This window comes from Rhinolophus sinicus, linkage group LG05 (genome assembly GCF_036562045.2).
Source record: "Rhinolophus sinicus isolate RSC01 linkage group LG05, ASM3656204v1, whole genome shotgun sequence".
Lineage (NCBI taxonomy): Eukaryota > Metazoa > Chordata > Mammalia > Chiroptera > Rhinolophidae > Rhinolophus > Rhinolophus sinicus.
This window is the reverse complement of record NC_133755.1, coordinates 158,291,666-158,307,045: the sequence shown is the minus strand read 5'-3', so window position 1 is coordinate 158,307,045 and position 15,380 is coordinate 158,291,666. Positions and strand designations below refer to the sequence as shown.

Below are 15,380 nucleotides of genomic sequence, written 5' to 3'. Positions count from 1 at the left end.
GGAAGTACTACTGAAAGTTTTTCAAGGTGGTTGTACCAATTTGCACATGCACTAGCCATGTTTGAGACTTCCAGTTGCTCCACATCCTTGCCAATCCTTAACTATTGTCAGTCCTTTTAATTTTTGTCAGTCTGGTGGGGGTATATGCATTATTATTTTATTTCCATTTTTTTTAATGGTTAGTAATGCTGAGGGCCTTTTCAAATGCTCAATGTTCATATAGATATTCTTTTTTGTGAAGTGCATGTTTGGGACTTTTTACTCATTTAAAAATGTTTTTTTGGGGTGGTAAATATTTGGAGGAGTTGCATAGGCTTCTCTGTATGTTCTAGATATGAGTTCTTTGTGAGATACATGTGCTGCAAATATCTTCTACTGGGTTGCGACTTGCTTGTTTACTGTCTTTTTTTTAAAAATTACATTTATTGGGGGTTGCATTGGTTAGTAAAATTATATAGGTTTCAAGTGGACAATTCTATAATACATTATCTATATATTGCATTGTGTAATCACCACTCAGATTCAGTTCTCATTCTGTCACCATATATTTGACCCCCTTTACCCTCTTCTACAATCCCCCCTCCCTCCTTACCCTCTGGTAACCACTAACTTGTTGTCTGTGTCTATGAATTTATGCTTGTTTGTGTTATTCATTTGTTGCTTTCAGTTTTATATCCCATATATGAGTGAGAGCATATGGTTCTCGACTTTTTTGGTCTGACTTACTTCGCTTAGCGTGATAATTTCGAAATCCCTTCATGTTGTCACAGATGGCAGTATTTCACCTTCTCCTATGGCAGAGTAATATTTCATTGTATATATGTACCACTTCTTTATCCAATCATCTATTGAGGGACATTCTGGTTGTTTCCATGTCTTGGCCACTATGACTAATGCTGCAGTGAATGTAGGGGTACATATATCTTTACAGATGAATGTTTTCAGATTTTTGTGGTAGATAGAAGAGGGATTGCAGGATTGTTTGGTAATTCTATTCTTAATTTTTTGAGGAACCTCCATACTGTTTTCCAGAGTGGCTGTACCAATTTACATTACCACCAGCAGTGTATGAGGGTTCCTTTTACTCCACAACCTCTTCAACACTTACTACCTGTCTTGTTGATAACAGCCGTTCTAACAGGGTGAGGTGGTGTATCATTGTAGTTTTGATTTGCATTTCCATAATAGCTACTGAAGTTGAGCATTTTTCATATATGCCTGTTTACTTTCTTATTGTTGTTTTTTTGATAAACAGAAGTTCCTAATTTTTTTAAATGAGATATAATTTGCATATAACATTATATTAGTTTCAGGTGTATAACATAATGATTTGATATTTGTATATATTGCAAAATGATCACCACAATAAGTCTAGTTAACATGCATAATCACACAGTTACAATTTTGTTTTCCTGTGATGAGAACTTTTAAAAACTACTCTTTTAGATCTTTCTAAGATCTAACTTTCAAAATACAATATAGTATTATTACAGAAGTTCTTCATTTTAATAAAGTTTAATTTATGAATATTTTCTTTTATTGTTAGTGTTTTCTGTGCTCTGATTAAATATCTTCGCTCACTCATGGTCATACAGATATTCTGCAGTAGTACCTTAGTTGTAAATTGGGTGATACCATGTGTGGATCTGTTTTTGAACTCTCCATAGCATTTCAATGTTATAGTTCTCTATCCTTTGTATCAGTATCAGATTGTTTAACTTACTATTGCATCAAAATAAATCTTAATGATAGCGTAAGTTCTCCAACTTGATTCTTTTTTGATATTGTCTTAGCTATTCTAGGATCTTCGCTGCTCTGTTTAAATTACATAATCTGTCAATTTCCACCAAAAAACTGCTAGGATTTGACTAGGATAACATTTGATAAAGATTAAATTGGGAGGAATAGATGTCTCTCTCATTTAACGTAGTAATAGTGACTCTTCCAATCCATGAACATGGCATATGTCTCTATTTAATGTGAATTTTTTTATTTTGCTCAGCAATGTTTTCTAGTTTCAGTTTAGGCCTTACACATCTTTTATTATATTTATCCTATATATTTGGTAACATTTTATATGCTAACATAACTACCTTATTTTTAATTTTTATTTTCCAACTGTTTGCTCCTGTTATATACAAGTACAGTTTTCTGTGTATTTATGGTACTAATTAACTTATTAATTTTAATAGTTTAATTGTATATTTTATCTTAAAATTTAAAAATATTATTTACAATAGAATAAAAAAATATGAGATAATTAGAATTAAATCATCAGTGCAAGACCTAGAAAACATTATTGTTACTGAAAACTAGAAAACATTATTGATAGGAATGAAAACTAGAAAACATTATTACTGAAAACTAGAAAACATTATTGATAGGAATGAAAACTAGAAAACATTACTGATAGGAATGAAAGACAACATATAACTGGAGAGACATACAATGTGCATGTGCTGAAACACTGCATGTTTATAACAATGTTAAAATGTCAGTTTTCCCCCAAATGATCTACAGATTCAATAAAGTAACAAACTTAAGCAGGAATAATTGTAGTAATTAATAACTTCATTTTAATATTTACATGGAAATTCCAAGGACCTAAAATAGCTAAAAGAATTTGAAAAAGAACAAAATTGGAGGATTGGCACTACCTCATTTCACGATTTATGAAGCTACAATAATGACAGCATGGTACTGGTGTCAAGCTAGTTCAGTAAATCAGTAGATCAGTGAAACAGAATGGAGAGTCCAGAAACAGACCATATAAATACGGACAACTAGTTTTTGATAAAGATAAAGATGCAATTCAGTGGAGAAAGGACTTTTTTCCAACAACGGTGCTGCAACACTTGAATATATATATGTAAAAATGCACTTTGACTTAAACCTTGCACCATATACAAAAATCAACTGAAAATGGATCATAACTCTAAATTTAGAGCTCAACACTGTAAAACTTATTTTAAAAAAATGGAAGAAAATTTTTGTGACTTTGGGTTAGGCAAAGATTTCTTAGATACAAAATCAATGGCCCAATCCATTACAAGAAATTGATAAATTGGACTTCATCAAAACCCAAAACTTGAAGGACACTATTAAAAAATGAAAAGACCAGTTATAAACTGGGAGAAATATTTCCAAATTATATTTCTGATGAAGCAATTGTGCCTAGAATATAAAAAAGTCAAAAATAAGAAAACAAATACCTCATTAAAAAGTGACAAACAGATTCAGACTTCACCAAAGGGGATATAGAAATGTCAAAGAAACACAATTTCTTTAGACCATACCATGTGATGGTGAGTATGTGGAGAAAATGTAACTACACTGATGGTGGGAATACCAAATGTTCCTACCACTTGGGAAAACTGTTTGGCAGTTTCTTAAAAAGCTGAACATAACCTATCATTTCATTCAGCCATTCTGCTCCTAGGTATTTATCTAGGAGAAATCAAAGCTTATTTCCATACAAAGAGTTGTACATGAATAATTACAGCAGCTTTATTTGGTCTAGCCAACATCTATCCATAGGTGAATAGAAGACCAAATTGTGATATATCTATACAATAGAATTCCCCTCTGCAATAAAAAGGATTGAACTATTGATTCAAGCACCTACATGAATAAATGTAAAAAAAATATTAGCTGAGTGAATGAAGCCAGATAAAAAGATACATATTATATTATTTCCTCTATATAAAATTTTAGAAAATACAAACTAATCTATAGTGACAGAAAGGTGATCAGTTGTTGGCAGGGGCCAGGATAATGAGACAGTGAGAGGCAGAAGGAGAGATTATAAAGGTACTTGAGGAATTTTGGGAGTCTGGATATGTTCATTATTTTGATTGGGTTGATGGTTTCACTAGTGAATGCACGTGTCAAAACATATCAAATTGTATGATTTAAGTATGTGCAGTTTATTGTTTGTCAATGATTCCTCAATAAATGCGTTACAAACTTTTCAGTAATGTAGTTATGCTACTTTCATTTATAATTTTTTCAAAAATAGATATAATTATTTGTATAGTCACTTATGGCATTTGTTAAATAGCTCATATCTAAAGACGGTATTTTTAAATTCAGTAATTCATCCAGCAAACATGCAAAGTTCCAGACATTAGGGTTCTGGAGAAACACAGGTAGAGTTTTCTAATAAATGTGGTAGAGAACTAGCATTTATTGAGCACTGAAAGATTTCAGAGCATGTCACCCCAAAAAAACATATTGATTATTTTGAGCGAAAGGAATCTGAATTACAGCAGATATGAGGAGGGCTGTCTTACCTACCCTTTTCTATCTAAAGCAGACCACAAATTTCCCATGAGAAAGGTGCCCTCCCTATACTAGAAAGAAAGAACATCCTTCTCATCAGAGACTGGAACTTGATGTTGAAATGGATCTGTACAAACTTACTGAAATAACCCTTATCTTCCACTAGTTTTGCACACCCCCCCTCCACCCCCCCCACACCATATATCTCCTAGTTACTTCCCTACAATACTTCCCATTGTTTTGTCAATTCTTCACAAATTGTTTATTTCTTTGTCTAAAAGGTACAAGAGCATTCTGCTCTGGTCATTTCTTCAGGTCTTCATTCTCTTGTGAAAGCTCTCATATATCAGTAAATATTTAAACTTGTATGGTTTTTGTCCTGTTAACCTGTCTTATGTCAATTTAATTCTTAGACCCAGTCAGGGACCTAAAGTAGGTAGACAATTTTTCCTTCCTTACAGTACCTATTTTGTAACAGTTACTGTATTTACATCCATCGCTTCATTTACTTTTCACAAAAGAGAAGACATAACTTCTTGTATCCATTTTACAGATGAAGAAATTGAGTCCAAAGAAGTTAACATACAGGAAGTGGCAGAACTGGTACTGAAATCCAGGTTTGTGTAATCCTAAATCGTGGTACTTTGCATCCAACCACAACACAAAACTTATAATCACATCTAAAGAGCGCTGGGAGAATAAAATCCTTAAAACTTTCTAAGGAAATCAGTGAATGCTTTGCTACTGAGGCCTTATTGTTTGAGACATAATCAAGACTCTCCAGTATTTAGAATTTTAAGGGAGTGCATTATTGATGACTCAGAAGCAAATTACATATTAACTCTCAGGCAGAAGTAATGTTTTCTTCATTGCTCCTGTAGTTCTGTTTATGTGGTCAGTTTATAACTCATCTACTTCATATCTCAGTAAGTTATACTGAAGCTTGTAGCTGACAATTACAGTGAGCTGGAAGTTGCCATTGGTATTTTAATATCTAAAATTTTAAAGCACCTACTAATATTTGTGTGAAATCCTCTTACATAGATAATTATTCACAGCTTTACGAATTAGATACTATTACTATATTACTGACAAACAGACTGCAGTAAAAATTGTTGTGAAGTGTAAAAGGAAACATTTAAGCCATATAAAATTAGCAACTATCTATTTTTGTGTATAAGTTTGTTTTGGAGCTACATTAAGCAGCAATGATAGTTAAGAACAAACATTTATTAGATGCATTCAAGTGTATGTATAAACTATATTTCAAGTCACTTACAAATATGAATTGAATTTGTATTATTATTTCTATTGTGGATAATAAAAAGCCGAGTAAGCTTTTCATTCATTTCTAGAATTTGATATTTACTGTTAAATAAAGTATCACCATTTCAAATACACATGCTAAAACTGAAGTGTAGTTTGTTCAGTATGAGGTAGTTTTTTACATAGTATAATTCACTTTGTTTTCTAAGAAATAAGGACATTTAATAGTGGCTTATAGATTTATTCATCAACAACAATTATCATTAGCACATAAGTGGCATGATGTGCTATGACTAAAAAGCTATATTTAATACTCAGCATGTTACACACAATTATGTATTAAATGAATGCTCAATGAATCCTTTTTTATGATGTTAATAATAATTTATATCGCCAAGGGCAGATAGTTGTTTACTAGAGGTATTTATGCAGGACCCATATACATGAAATCATGAATTACACGAAAGCATTGGTGAGCTATTGTAGCAGACGCTCAATTTAACCATATATATATATATATATATTTAAAAAGAATAGTTTTTCCTCTCTAAAGCTTGGACTAATTCTTAAAGCAAATGTACACAAGTTTGTTAATGCTTATTATGGATCTAAGTAGGCCTCAAAGATGAAAGTTGGATAAGATAAGGCCTTGGCTCTTATTCAGCACACAATTAGCTTTTTCACTAGATTATCAGACACCAAATTTGGAAAATATTCTGGAACGCAGGCGTAGGTGAAGGATACCAGCTCCTAACATTTGGTCCAAATCAACATATTGTAAGCAGTGGAGTTCCGCCTCTTTGGAACTCCTGTCAGTCAACCTGCCAGCAAGTGAGGTCAAGCTAAAACGCAATCCCCTGCCCATGTGCACGAGTGCGCATGCGTTCCCAGGGGTTTAATTGACCCTGAGAGGTTGCCGTAGCTCAGTGCACATACAAGACGTTGCGCGTGCGCAGGCGCTCAGCGCGGAAGACTGCCGGAAGCCAAGATGGCGTATAGGTGTTCTCCAGGCCGCAGTTGGCGCCTTATCAGTATCTGAGCGGGTGTTTTGTAAGGGACTGTGGCGAATGCCCTCTTCGCCGCCATGGCCCGGCATCGGAATGTTCGAGGCTATAACTATGATGAAGGTAAGTGACAGGCTTATGCCGGAATGTCATTTTTCTCTGTTCCAGCCGGGATCCCAGCTTATTGGCATCCACTTCGATTTGTGAGTTCCTCGTCAGTGATGCCAGGCTGGAGACTTAGTTGGAGAAACTAATAGGACATTTGAGTGCCAGAAAATTGTGTTCTTTTATGACATGACCTCTGGGATTGTTAAATAGGGCGGGGTTGGTGCTTTACGGTGTCATATGGGAAGGACACTTGGCGAGGCCGGGATCCGGTGGTATTTATACACGTAAGCATTATCTCCTCTCCCTCTTCATTATTTTCTCCGTGGAGAAATACACGCTTGCCTACTTTTACCTCCGTTCCCCGCCACCCCCCATTCAAAATAACCATGAAACGTCGCTTATTTGTAAAATACGGATTTATTTAATGGTTACAATCAACTGTTTTGCTGTAGCTGTGTTAAATTTACATGGTAAATATTTTGTGTTTGTTCATACATATTTAGTGCAGAATGTGGCTTGAGCTAACTTTAGTTTAGTTTCTATGAGTTTCAAGTTAAATTGGAAATTTAGAAGGGGGAAGAAAAGATACACATTAAAAAGGCCCAAAGAGTCCATTAGATAATCTTATGTGTCTACTCAATTCTTGGTTGATAATCTCAATGTAAATGTATTTTGGAATGGAAAAAAAAGCAGTACTGGAAGAAAGAGGGCTTCGAAAATGACTTAACTGATTTTTAAAAATGTATTAAAAGAAAGAAATTGTGTATGAATGTTCTCTAGGAGTTTAAAAGAAGTTAGAGTTAGTCTCTGTGTAGGGGATAATTATAGGCATCGCCAAGCATCATATAAACTAAAATTATAAACAAATACGATCAAGTGCAGAAGAGGAATAAAGACCTATTGCTCTGTAAAATGCAGAGCATGTAGGGTGTTTAATACGTTGATGGTTATTATTGGCTCTCCCAGCAGATTATTGGAGAACATGCGGATGCTCTAACCATAGTTGAGGGTAACTAACACCTTTGGAGACTGGAACCCAGTCAGCCTGGCACATGTTAGGTTCCTGGTGTTCACTTTAGAATGGAGGCTGTTTTAGGTATTGCAGTGGACAAAAGGATTGCATTTGGACCATGGTGACCTAAGAAGGGAGTTTAGCCTGGGAGATAGTTTTGCAGATATGATAAAAAAACATGACTAGGTCTAATTACTGCTTATTCATTTCTTTAATAAATATAATTTCCTCAAGCAACATTAATTGAGTGTTTATTCTTCATGAATTGAATGCTTAGAATACTGTTCTAAGTTTTGGGGATGGATAGTAAGATGTTTGAGGGAGTCTGCAAGGGGAAGGTACACAGGCAGCCCATTTACCGTATGAGATCCTGCAAAAAGTACAGTGGCCTAGAAGCTCTGTGAGAACACCTTATTCAGAATTGGTTGGAGGAGTTTGAGTAGGAATTCTATGTGAAGGAAAGATTCCTGGAGAAGTTCTTGGCCTGAGGAGTGAGCGCTAAATATCTTCTCACCTTGGCAACCCCGGGTCAGGTGGTTATGTTTCTTTGGAACAATTGATGATGTCATAATTAAGCTATTCCTATAGCATAGGAGGCTCATCCCTTTTCCTGCTTACAAAAGTTCCACTCATTTTCAGGGTCCAGTTTATTTTTCTTCCCAGTGAAGCTTTTCCTTGTACTCTTAGAATAATAAATTCTTAGAATAATAAATTAAAAATTCTCAAAACTAATAGAACTTCATTAGAGAGAGTTTGTGCTGCAAAACCTATTGGTACCTCTAACTCTCACTTCGTTCTTCTTTGTGATTTGAATAGCACTTACATGACTGCCTTAGCTACTAATTTAAAAGTACCAGGAAGGCAAAGTCCATACTTTATATTTATTCTAGTAGCCAGCACGATGCTTACATTCAGGGAATTCTCCCAAAATTTTGTTGAGGTAAAGAACCACTTTACAAAAATCCCAGGAAAGAATTCTCTTTATCTTTTTATATTGTGGTACTTTTAGGGTCAATTTCAGTATTGAAAAACTGACCTAGTAAAGATTCTTCTTGTCTTTTATATCTAAAAATACATTTTTGTGAATGGCTCCTCATTTATTTGCTAATAAGTTGTTATTAACTTGGGATTGTTATCTAACTTATTGAATGTTACACATTTTAATCCAATAGTAGCATTTATTTAATTTTTCTTTGCCATTAACATTTGGTCTCAGCCTTTGAACATGCTGTTCCTGCTGTATGAATACCCTCAGAAAGTAGCTAACTTTCCTTTGGAATTGGTTAAATATTGTATTTCTGGGCTCTTTTCCTAGCAACCCGAATGCCAATTCTATTTTTGTTGTACATGTGTGTTCCCAAACAGCTCTGTATTTCTCACGTGAAACACTTGTCATATGGTTTTGTAAGTGTTCGTTTCTTGTCTGTGTTCCCTGTTAGATTTTAAGTGGTAGAGATACGGGAATGTGCCTGTCACTCGCTGTTGTACTCCAAACGTTTCTAATAGTCCCTGGCCTAGTGTTGGTGTTTGTCGAATGAATAAATGATATATGCAGATATATTTATGTTCTTTGTGGGTTTTTCGTTTTACATTGTTTGACTCATTAATTTATAATAAAACAAGTATTAGTTTAATGCCAAACATGCACCAGGTAGTTGTCTAGATAGTCTTGCTCTGAAAGAGCTTGTAGTCTCGGGGAATGAAACACATATAGTGCTTCGAAGACATTTGGTTGGAAGAGTGTGCTAGAGAGTAAAAATGGCAGTGGGGCTCGCTGCTTTTTACCCAGAGTGGTCAGGGAAGACTTCTGCAAATAAGTGACATTTGAGTAGGAACCTTAACTAAAGAAGGGAACAGCCTTAAGAAAATTTGGTTAAAGAGCATAGTCTAGTCAGTAGGAAAAAAGACCAATTAGCCTGAGCAGAGTGACCACAAGAGAGTTTAGGATAAGCTGGTTTTTATAGAGATGATCTAGCTCTACATGAAGAAAAACTGCTTTCATGGTCTGATTTTATACCCTATTATAGTCAGTTGTATGAAAAATAAATGCTTTGGTTATAGAGGGCATTTGGTGAAGAAAAATGGATGGATTTTATTTCGGATATTTGTCAACACTGGAAAGAAAATTCAAGTATGTGGCCTGTGGGATTATTACTTTTTGATCACCTGAGGTGAAATATTGGAACAACTTAATAAAACCCAATTAGCTTAAAAACCGAATAACTATGTATGTCTTTATAAATGTATAACTATAGAAAGTCAATACCTACTTAGTGGGTAAAATTTTTAGAATTTTTTGGAAAAGTGGACATTCCAAATTCCTTTAATTTTGATAATAGTTTATTTTCATTGGAAAGAATTCAGATACTTTCTTGTTAATAACTAAGAATATAAAAAGAAATTGTACATGAATTTACCTTGTGTGTTTTTATTTTAGATTTTGAAGATGATGATCTCTATGGCCAGTCTGTAGAGGATGATTATTGTATTTCGCCATCAACAGGTGAATTAAAAATATAATTTGATTTAGTGGTTACCAGAGGGTAAGGAGGGTGGGGGGTGGGGGGTGGGAGATGAAGGTAAGGGGGATCAAATATATGGTGATGGAAGGAGAACTGACTCTGGGTGATGAACACACAATGGGATTTATAGATGATGTAATACAGAATTGTACACCTGAAATCTATGTAATTTTTCTAACAATTGTCACCCCAATAAATTTAATAAAATAAAATTAAAAAAATATATATAATTTGATATTCATTATTTGGGTGTTTAAAAACGTTTAGCAAGTACTATTGCCATTCTAGGACTAGAGTGTTCCATAAGACTAATAATATGTAACATTTAAAAAGGTAATTATATTTTAACTTTTGAAGGTGTATAAAATAATTCTTTCGCTGTGAATAAAATTTAAAGTTTTGATTCTATCATTTAGCTTTAAACAATTTGAAGAAAGCGTCAGGCAGCTCCAAACTGCAAGTGGTTAGGAGGGCTCCACTACAGGAGCTAAGAGCAGGGTTTTTATAGAGAGGACATAAAGCAATGCAAGGAAGTTATTTGCTTGACTTTAGCTTAAACGGTTATTATTTGGAGAAGCCTAATTGGCTTTTTGTGATTGGCTGTTGTTCTTAGTCCTGAGGCATTCACAGGAATTAACTTTAGGCTTAGTTTTCCATTTGCCACCAAGGCATTAAAGCAGGGGTGTCCAAACTGCGGCCCGCGGGCCAACTGCGGCCCGCAATCCATTTTTAATTGGCCTGCAGCAAATTCCAAAAATATATTTAGTTTACTTAAATAAACCAGGTGAGGCAATACGTACTTCACCTTGAGTGAGTGGCCTGGCTGTTTGTGTATTTTACCTCGTATGGCCCTTGGTAAAAAAACGTTGAAAAAAGTTTGGACACCCCTGCATTAGAGCCACTTCAGTCTAATGACCTCCTTGTGTGATTACTTTAACAGTAGTAATCCTTATTCAGTCCATTCCAATTCAGAATCTTTATTGAGCATCAATTAACGTGTAAGAATAAGTCTCTTCTAATAAATTTATAAATTAGTGTGGTATAAGGCAGCCGGTTAAAAGTCCCATTCAAACAACGTGCTATACAACAGTATGGTGGGTAAAGAAATAGTCCTGCCTGAAGGAGTCTGGGAAGGCTTCTGGAAGGAGGTGGGATTGGGACTGGTGAATTTGGGAGTAGAATGGATTCTAGATACAGGAAATAACAGTGGGCTCTAAGTCAAGTGTATTTGGGAAGAGTTACACGATTAATGCAGTTGCAGCAGGAAAGAGGGCTAGGAAAAGAAATAGGAGCCAAATTTTGGAAGACAGGTTTTAATTTTAGGTGTGTAGTGTCAGCTTATTGAAGGTTTTTCTGTAAGGGGGTAGTATTTTATAATAAAGTGATGATGGGATACAAAGTGGACTCCAGGTGAAATAGGTGAAAGGGGGGACTCGAGGCCAATGCTTCCTAACCTTCCCTGATGACACCAGTCAGCTGGGAGTGATTTTAAAATCATAAATTTCCTGCTCCAATCCAGCACCAGTGAATCAAATCTCCAGGGGAAGAGGCCTAAAGCGCCATATCTTTTTTTTTTTTTTTTTTTTAATTTATTTATTTAAGTCAAGTTGTTGTCCTTTCAATCTTAGTTGTGGAGGGTGCTGTTCAGCTTCAAGTTGTTGTCCTTTCAGTCTTAGTTGTGGAGGGCGCAGTTCAGCTCCAGGTCCAGTTGCCGTTGCTAGTTGCAGGGGGCACAGCCCACCATCCCTTGCGGGAGTCGAACCGGCAACCTTGTGGTTCAGAGGACACGCTCCAACCAACTGAGCCATCCGGGAGCTCAGCGGTAGCTCAGTTCAAGGTGCCATGTTCAATTTTAGTTGCAGGGGGCGCTGCCCACCATCCCTTGTGGGACTCGAGGAATTGAACTGGCAACCTTGTGGTTGAGAGCCCACTGGCCCATGTGGGAATCGAACCGGCAGCCTTCGGAGTTAGGAGCACGGAGCTCTAACCACCTGAGCCACTGGCCGGCCCCTAAAGCGCCATATCTTTAATGAGTGCTTATTTTAAGGTGTTTAGGAAATAATTTTAGGCAGTTACATGAAATCTTAAACTTTTATGTTTATCAAAATGCCTTAAGTTTTATGTCACTATCGTTGTCCAATTTTTCTGAAAGCATTTAAGTTTTCAGAAAAGAATAGCATTTTATAGTTATCCCTTTTCACCATTGCTTTTCTCTCACTCTTTTTATTATATTTTTGTGCATTTTGGGCTTGTATTTCACTTCAAAGATTTGGACTTTTTTTCCCCCTGTAAGTAGCTGTTTTCCCTGGGGAATGTTCCTACCCTCCTTCCCACTCCCCTCTCCCCAGCAAATCCAGCCATTACTACTTCCAAAACAATGGCTACAATAAAGGTTTCTGAGTTGGATTTGTGTGTGAGGAGGGCATGGGAAAACTCCCTAGAGAAAACAGCTCCTAGGAGTTAGATTTGAAGTCTGGACATTGACAGAGCCAGGAGTGCAGTTTTTAGGCTCTCGGCCTCACGTGGAAAGGTGCTGGCTCAGGTAGTAGATGGCCATCAGCTGTGGCTAGTTGGCCATCGGCTGTTACCGGTTAGCCATTAGCCACTGATATAACTGCCGTGGCTAAGATAGCAAAGGGTGGTACAGTGGCGTGGCGTGGCGGAGTGTGGGTTGCGGATTGCAGAGAGGCAGGTTGCAGCTAGCAAGCGAGGTTGGTTGGCAGAGACAAGTGGACAGCGGGTTGTGGATCCTGTGTCTCCTGCTTCCTGTGTGTCCAGCCCAGCTGCCAGCGAGACTATAGTGGTATGACTCCCCTATCTATGGCTCTGTGGGTGTTCCTTTTTGACCTCACCATGTCCTGCGTTCTTGTGTGGGGAGCAGGACTAGTGACCCCGCTTGAGTCCCTGCATGACAACTTCCTTTTCCCTGTTAATATTTCCCAAGTGAAAATTGTTGAGGGACTGATTTCTTGCCTCACTTAATTTTTGATTTGTCTTAGGTTTTTCCTCACAGTTTAGTGCTATGAGAGGAAGTTGGGGAAAGTGTATTTGTTATTTTTAGGCTAAATTGAATAGTTTATTTCAGCCAGGAAAGTAATTTTTAACTCACCAGGCACAAAATGGCCCAGTTCACATTTTTTAGTACTACATTTTATTACATCTAAGATGTCACAGATTATCAGACATACCATTATTTTATGTACCACTTAAAAAAAATTGTCCATCAGTCTAAGTATTGCATTATGCTAAGGTACCATGAGATTGAGATACATTACCTCATTCTGAGATATTAATGTAAAAAAGTGGTTATCGTAGCGTATCTATGAAGTAGGTTGTCTTTCCTGTCTAGTCATGCTGACTTTGTAATAGCAATGTTATATTCTTGCTCAAGAGGGGAAAAGAGGGATTTTATATATACTGGGGGTGCCACAAAAAAAAAATGTATACAAGTGGACACTTTGGTCAACGTTGCTCAAGCAGTAGTTTGCCGTACTCAGAAGTGTCTGGACGCTGATGGTAACCACTTTTAGCACCTCTTGTAATTGCAGAAGTCAAACGTGACTTGTATTCATCTTTTGTTATCAGTATATATTGAGTATTACAATTTTAATAGTTTTTTCTTTTCTTAAAATGTGTACACTTTTTTTGGCACTATATGTATTATCTATCTATCTATTTATCTATCTATCTATCTATACACACACACACATATATATATATATATATATATATACATATTATACATAATGTATATAACCTTGTGGTCTTCCAAAATTGTGTACTAAAAATAATAGAACTTCTGGGGAAAAATAGGATCATGACAGACTACTCAACCTGTAAAGTACTAACAAAAATAGTAATCATCTTAATAAAAATTCTTGCACATTTGAAAAGATACATTAATTTCCTAATAAACATTCCAGTAAATATAAGACATTACATTTAAAAAAAATGGTGAAAGGCTGATAGAAAAAGGTGTAAGAAAGAGTTGAAACTGATGAATAATATTGCAAAAGCAAAATGCTTAGAGCCAATCAATAAGCACACACAGAGACAGGACACGTGATCAAACTGGGCCAAGAGGAAGAATGTGGAACTATTTGGTATTACAATACAATTAGAATTGTAATATAATATTCTGTGATTGGCATTATTAACTTTGCACCTGCTGCTATTATGCAGTGATGCAAAACATTGAGGTATAGGATGGGGAGGATTTTCATAAATCGAAACAACTTGAATGTTATACTCACATCTTTCCCGTTTACCATTTGGTATGAGCTAGTTTGGTTAAGGATATGGGCATTGTAGCAGAAGAGATTGAATTCTCTCAACTGCTCTGTATTTCTCTTCTTCACTTATTATCTATGATGTCTTCCACATCTTTAGTTTTTTGATGTTTTTACCTCCTTTATTATTATATAATTGCCCCAGTCTTCAGTGATTACTTCATCTTCTGTGCTTCTGCAGCACTTGTTATCTGTACTAATTTGGCTTTTAAAATACGTATTAAATTTTTCTTTTTTGCCTTTCTTGCTAATCTATAAGGCCACCATTGATTTATACTACGAACAGATAGCACTCCATGGCCTTCTGAGAATAGATGTTACACATCAGCCATAGTATAGTATCTATTGTCTATATATGCACTATCTAGAAACTTTGAATATAGTTAGTTTTCCTGACTTTCATAGATAGAGCCTTCCAGAAAACATGTACAAAAGACAAATGTGGGAATGCTAAGCAGTAGACTTATATTTACATGCCCTTCCAGAAAATTAAATAATATAAAATCCCTAAGAACATCTTGCTTTTAGAATACTGTATTGATATTTCTATCCTCCTTAAGTTACTCTTTAATTTTGTTCCTTCACAGTTGAACACAGTCTCTAGGAATTGAGTTCAGTGGGCATTCAGTTGAGGTGGAAGAGTCAACACTTGGGGCATGCATGATGATTTTTTTCCTTTGCTTACTTGTGTTTTGTGTATGATACTCAGGCATATAATATTGACACTTTGTTATCTTGTCTTTCCTCATTTTAATGAAATACATAATACCCAGTTACATATTGAGTGATAATCCTGCCAGTACTGCAGAATAGGGCAGACTGATGTCTGAAAGTCAAAGTTAGGTATATAACACCAGTATACAGTGTCAGTGCATGATGGAAAATATGAGTTTTTCGG

The 15,380-nt window shown here is 35.8% G+C and overlaps 1 protein-coding gene across 2 annotated transcripts in view; it reads left to right on the top strand.

Annotated features, from left to right (window-relative positions):
• Positions 1-6,489: 6,489 nt before the first annotated feature.
• The window catches only part of HBS1L (HBS1 like translational GTPase), a 76,599-nt gene continuing 67,708 nt past the window's right edge, over positions 6,490-15,380 (top strand). For both annotated transcript variants that reach the window (XM_019732730.2, XM_019732731.2), the window contains exons 1-2: positions 6,490-6,674; positions 10,109-10,174. In XM_019732730.2, coding sequence (XP_019588289.2) covers positions 6,632-6,674; positions 10,109-10,174 — 109 coding nt within the window. In that variant the 5' untranslated portion in view covers positions 6,490-6,631. The remainder of the gene's footprint in view (positions 6,675-10,108; positions 10,175-15,380) is intronic.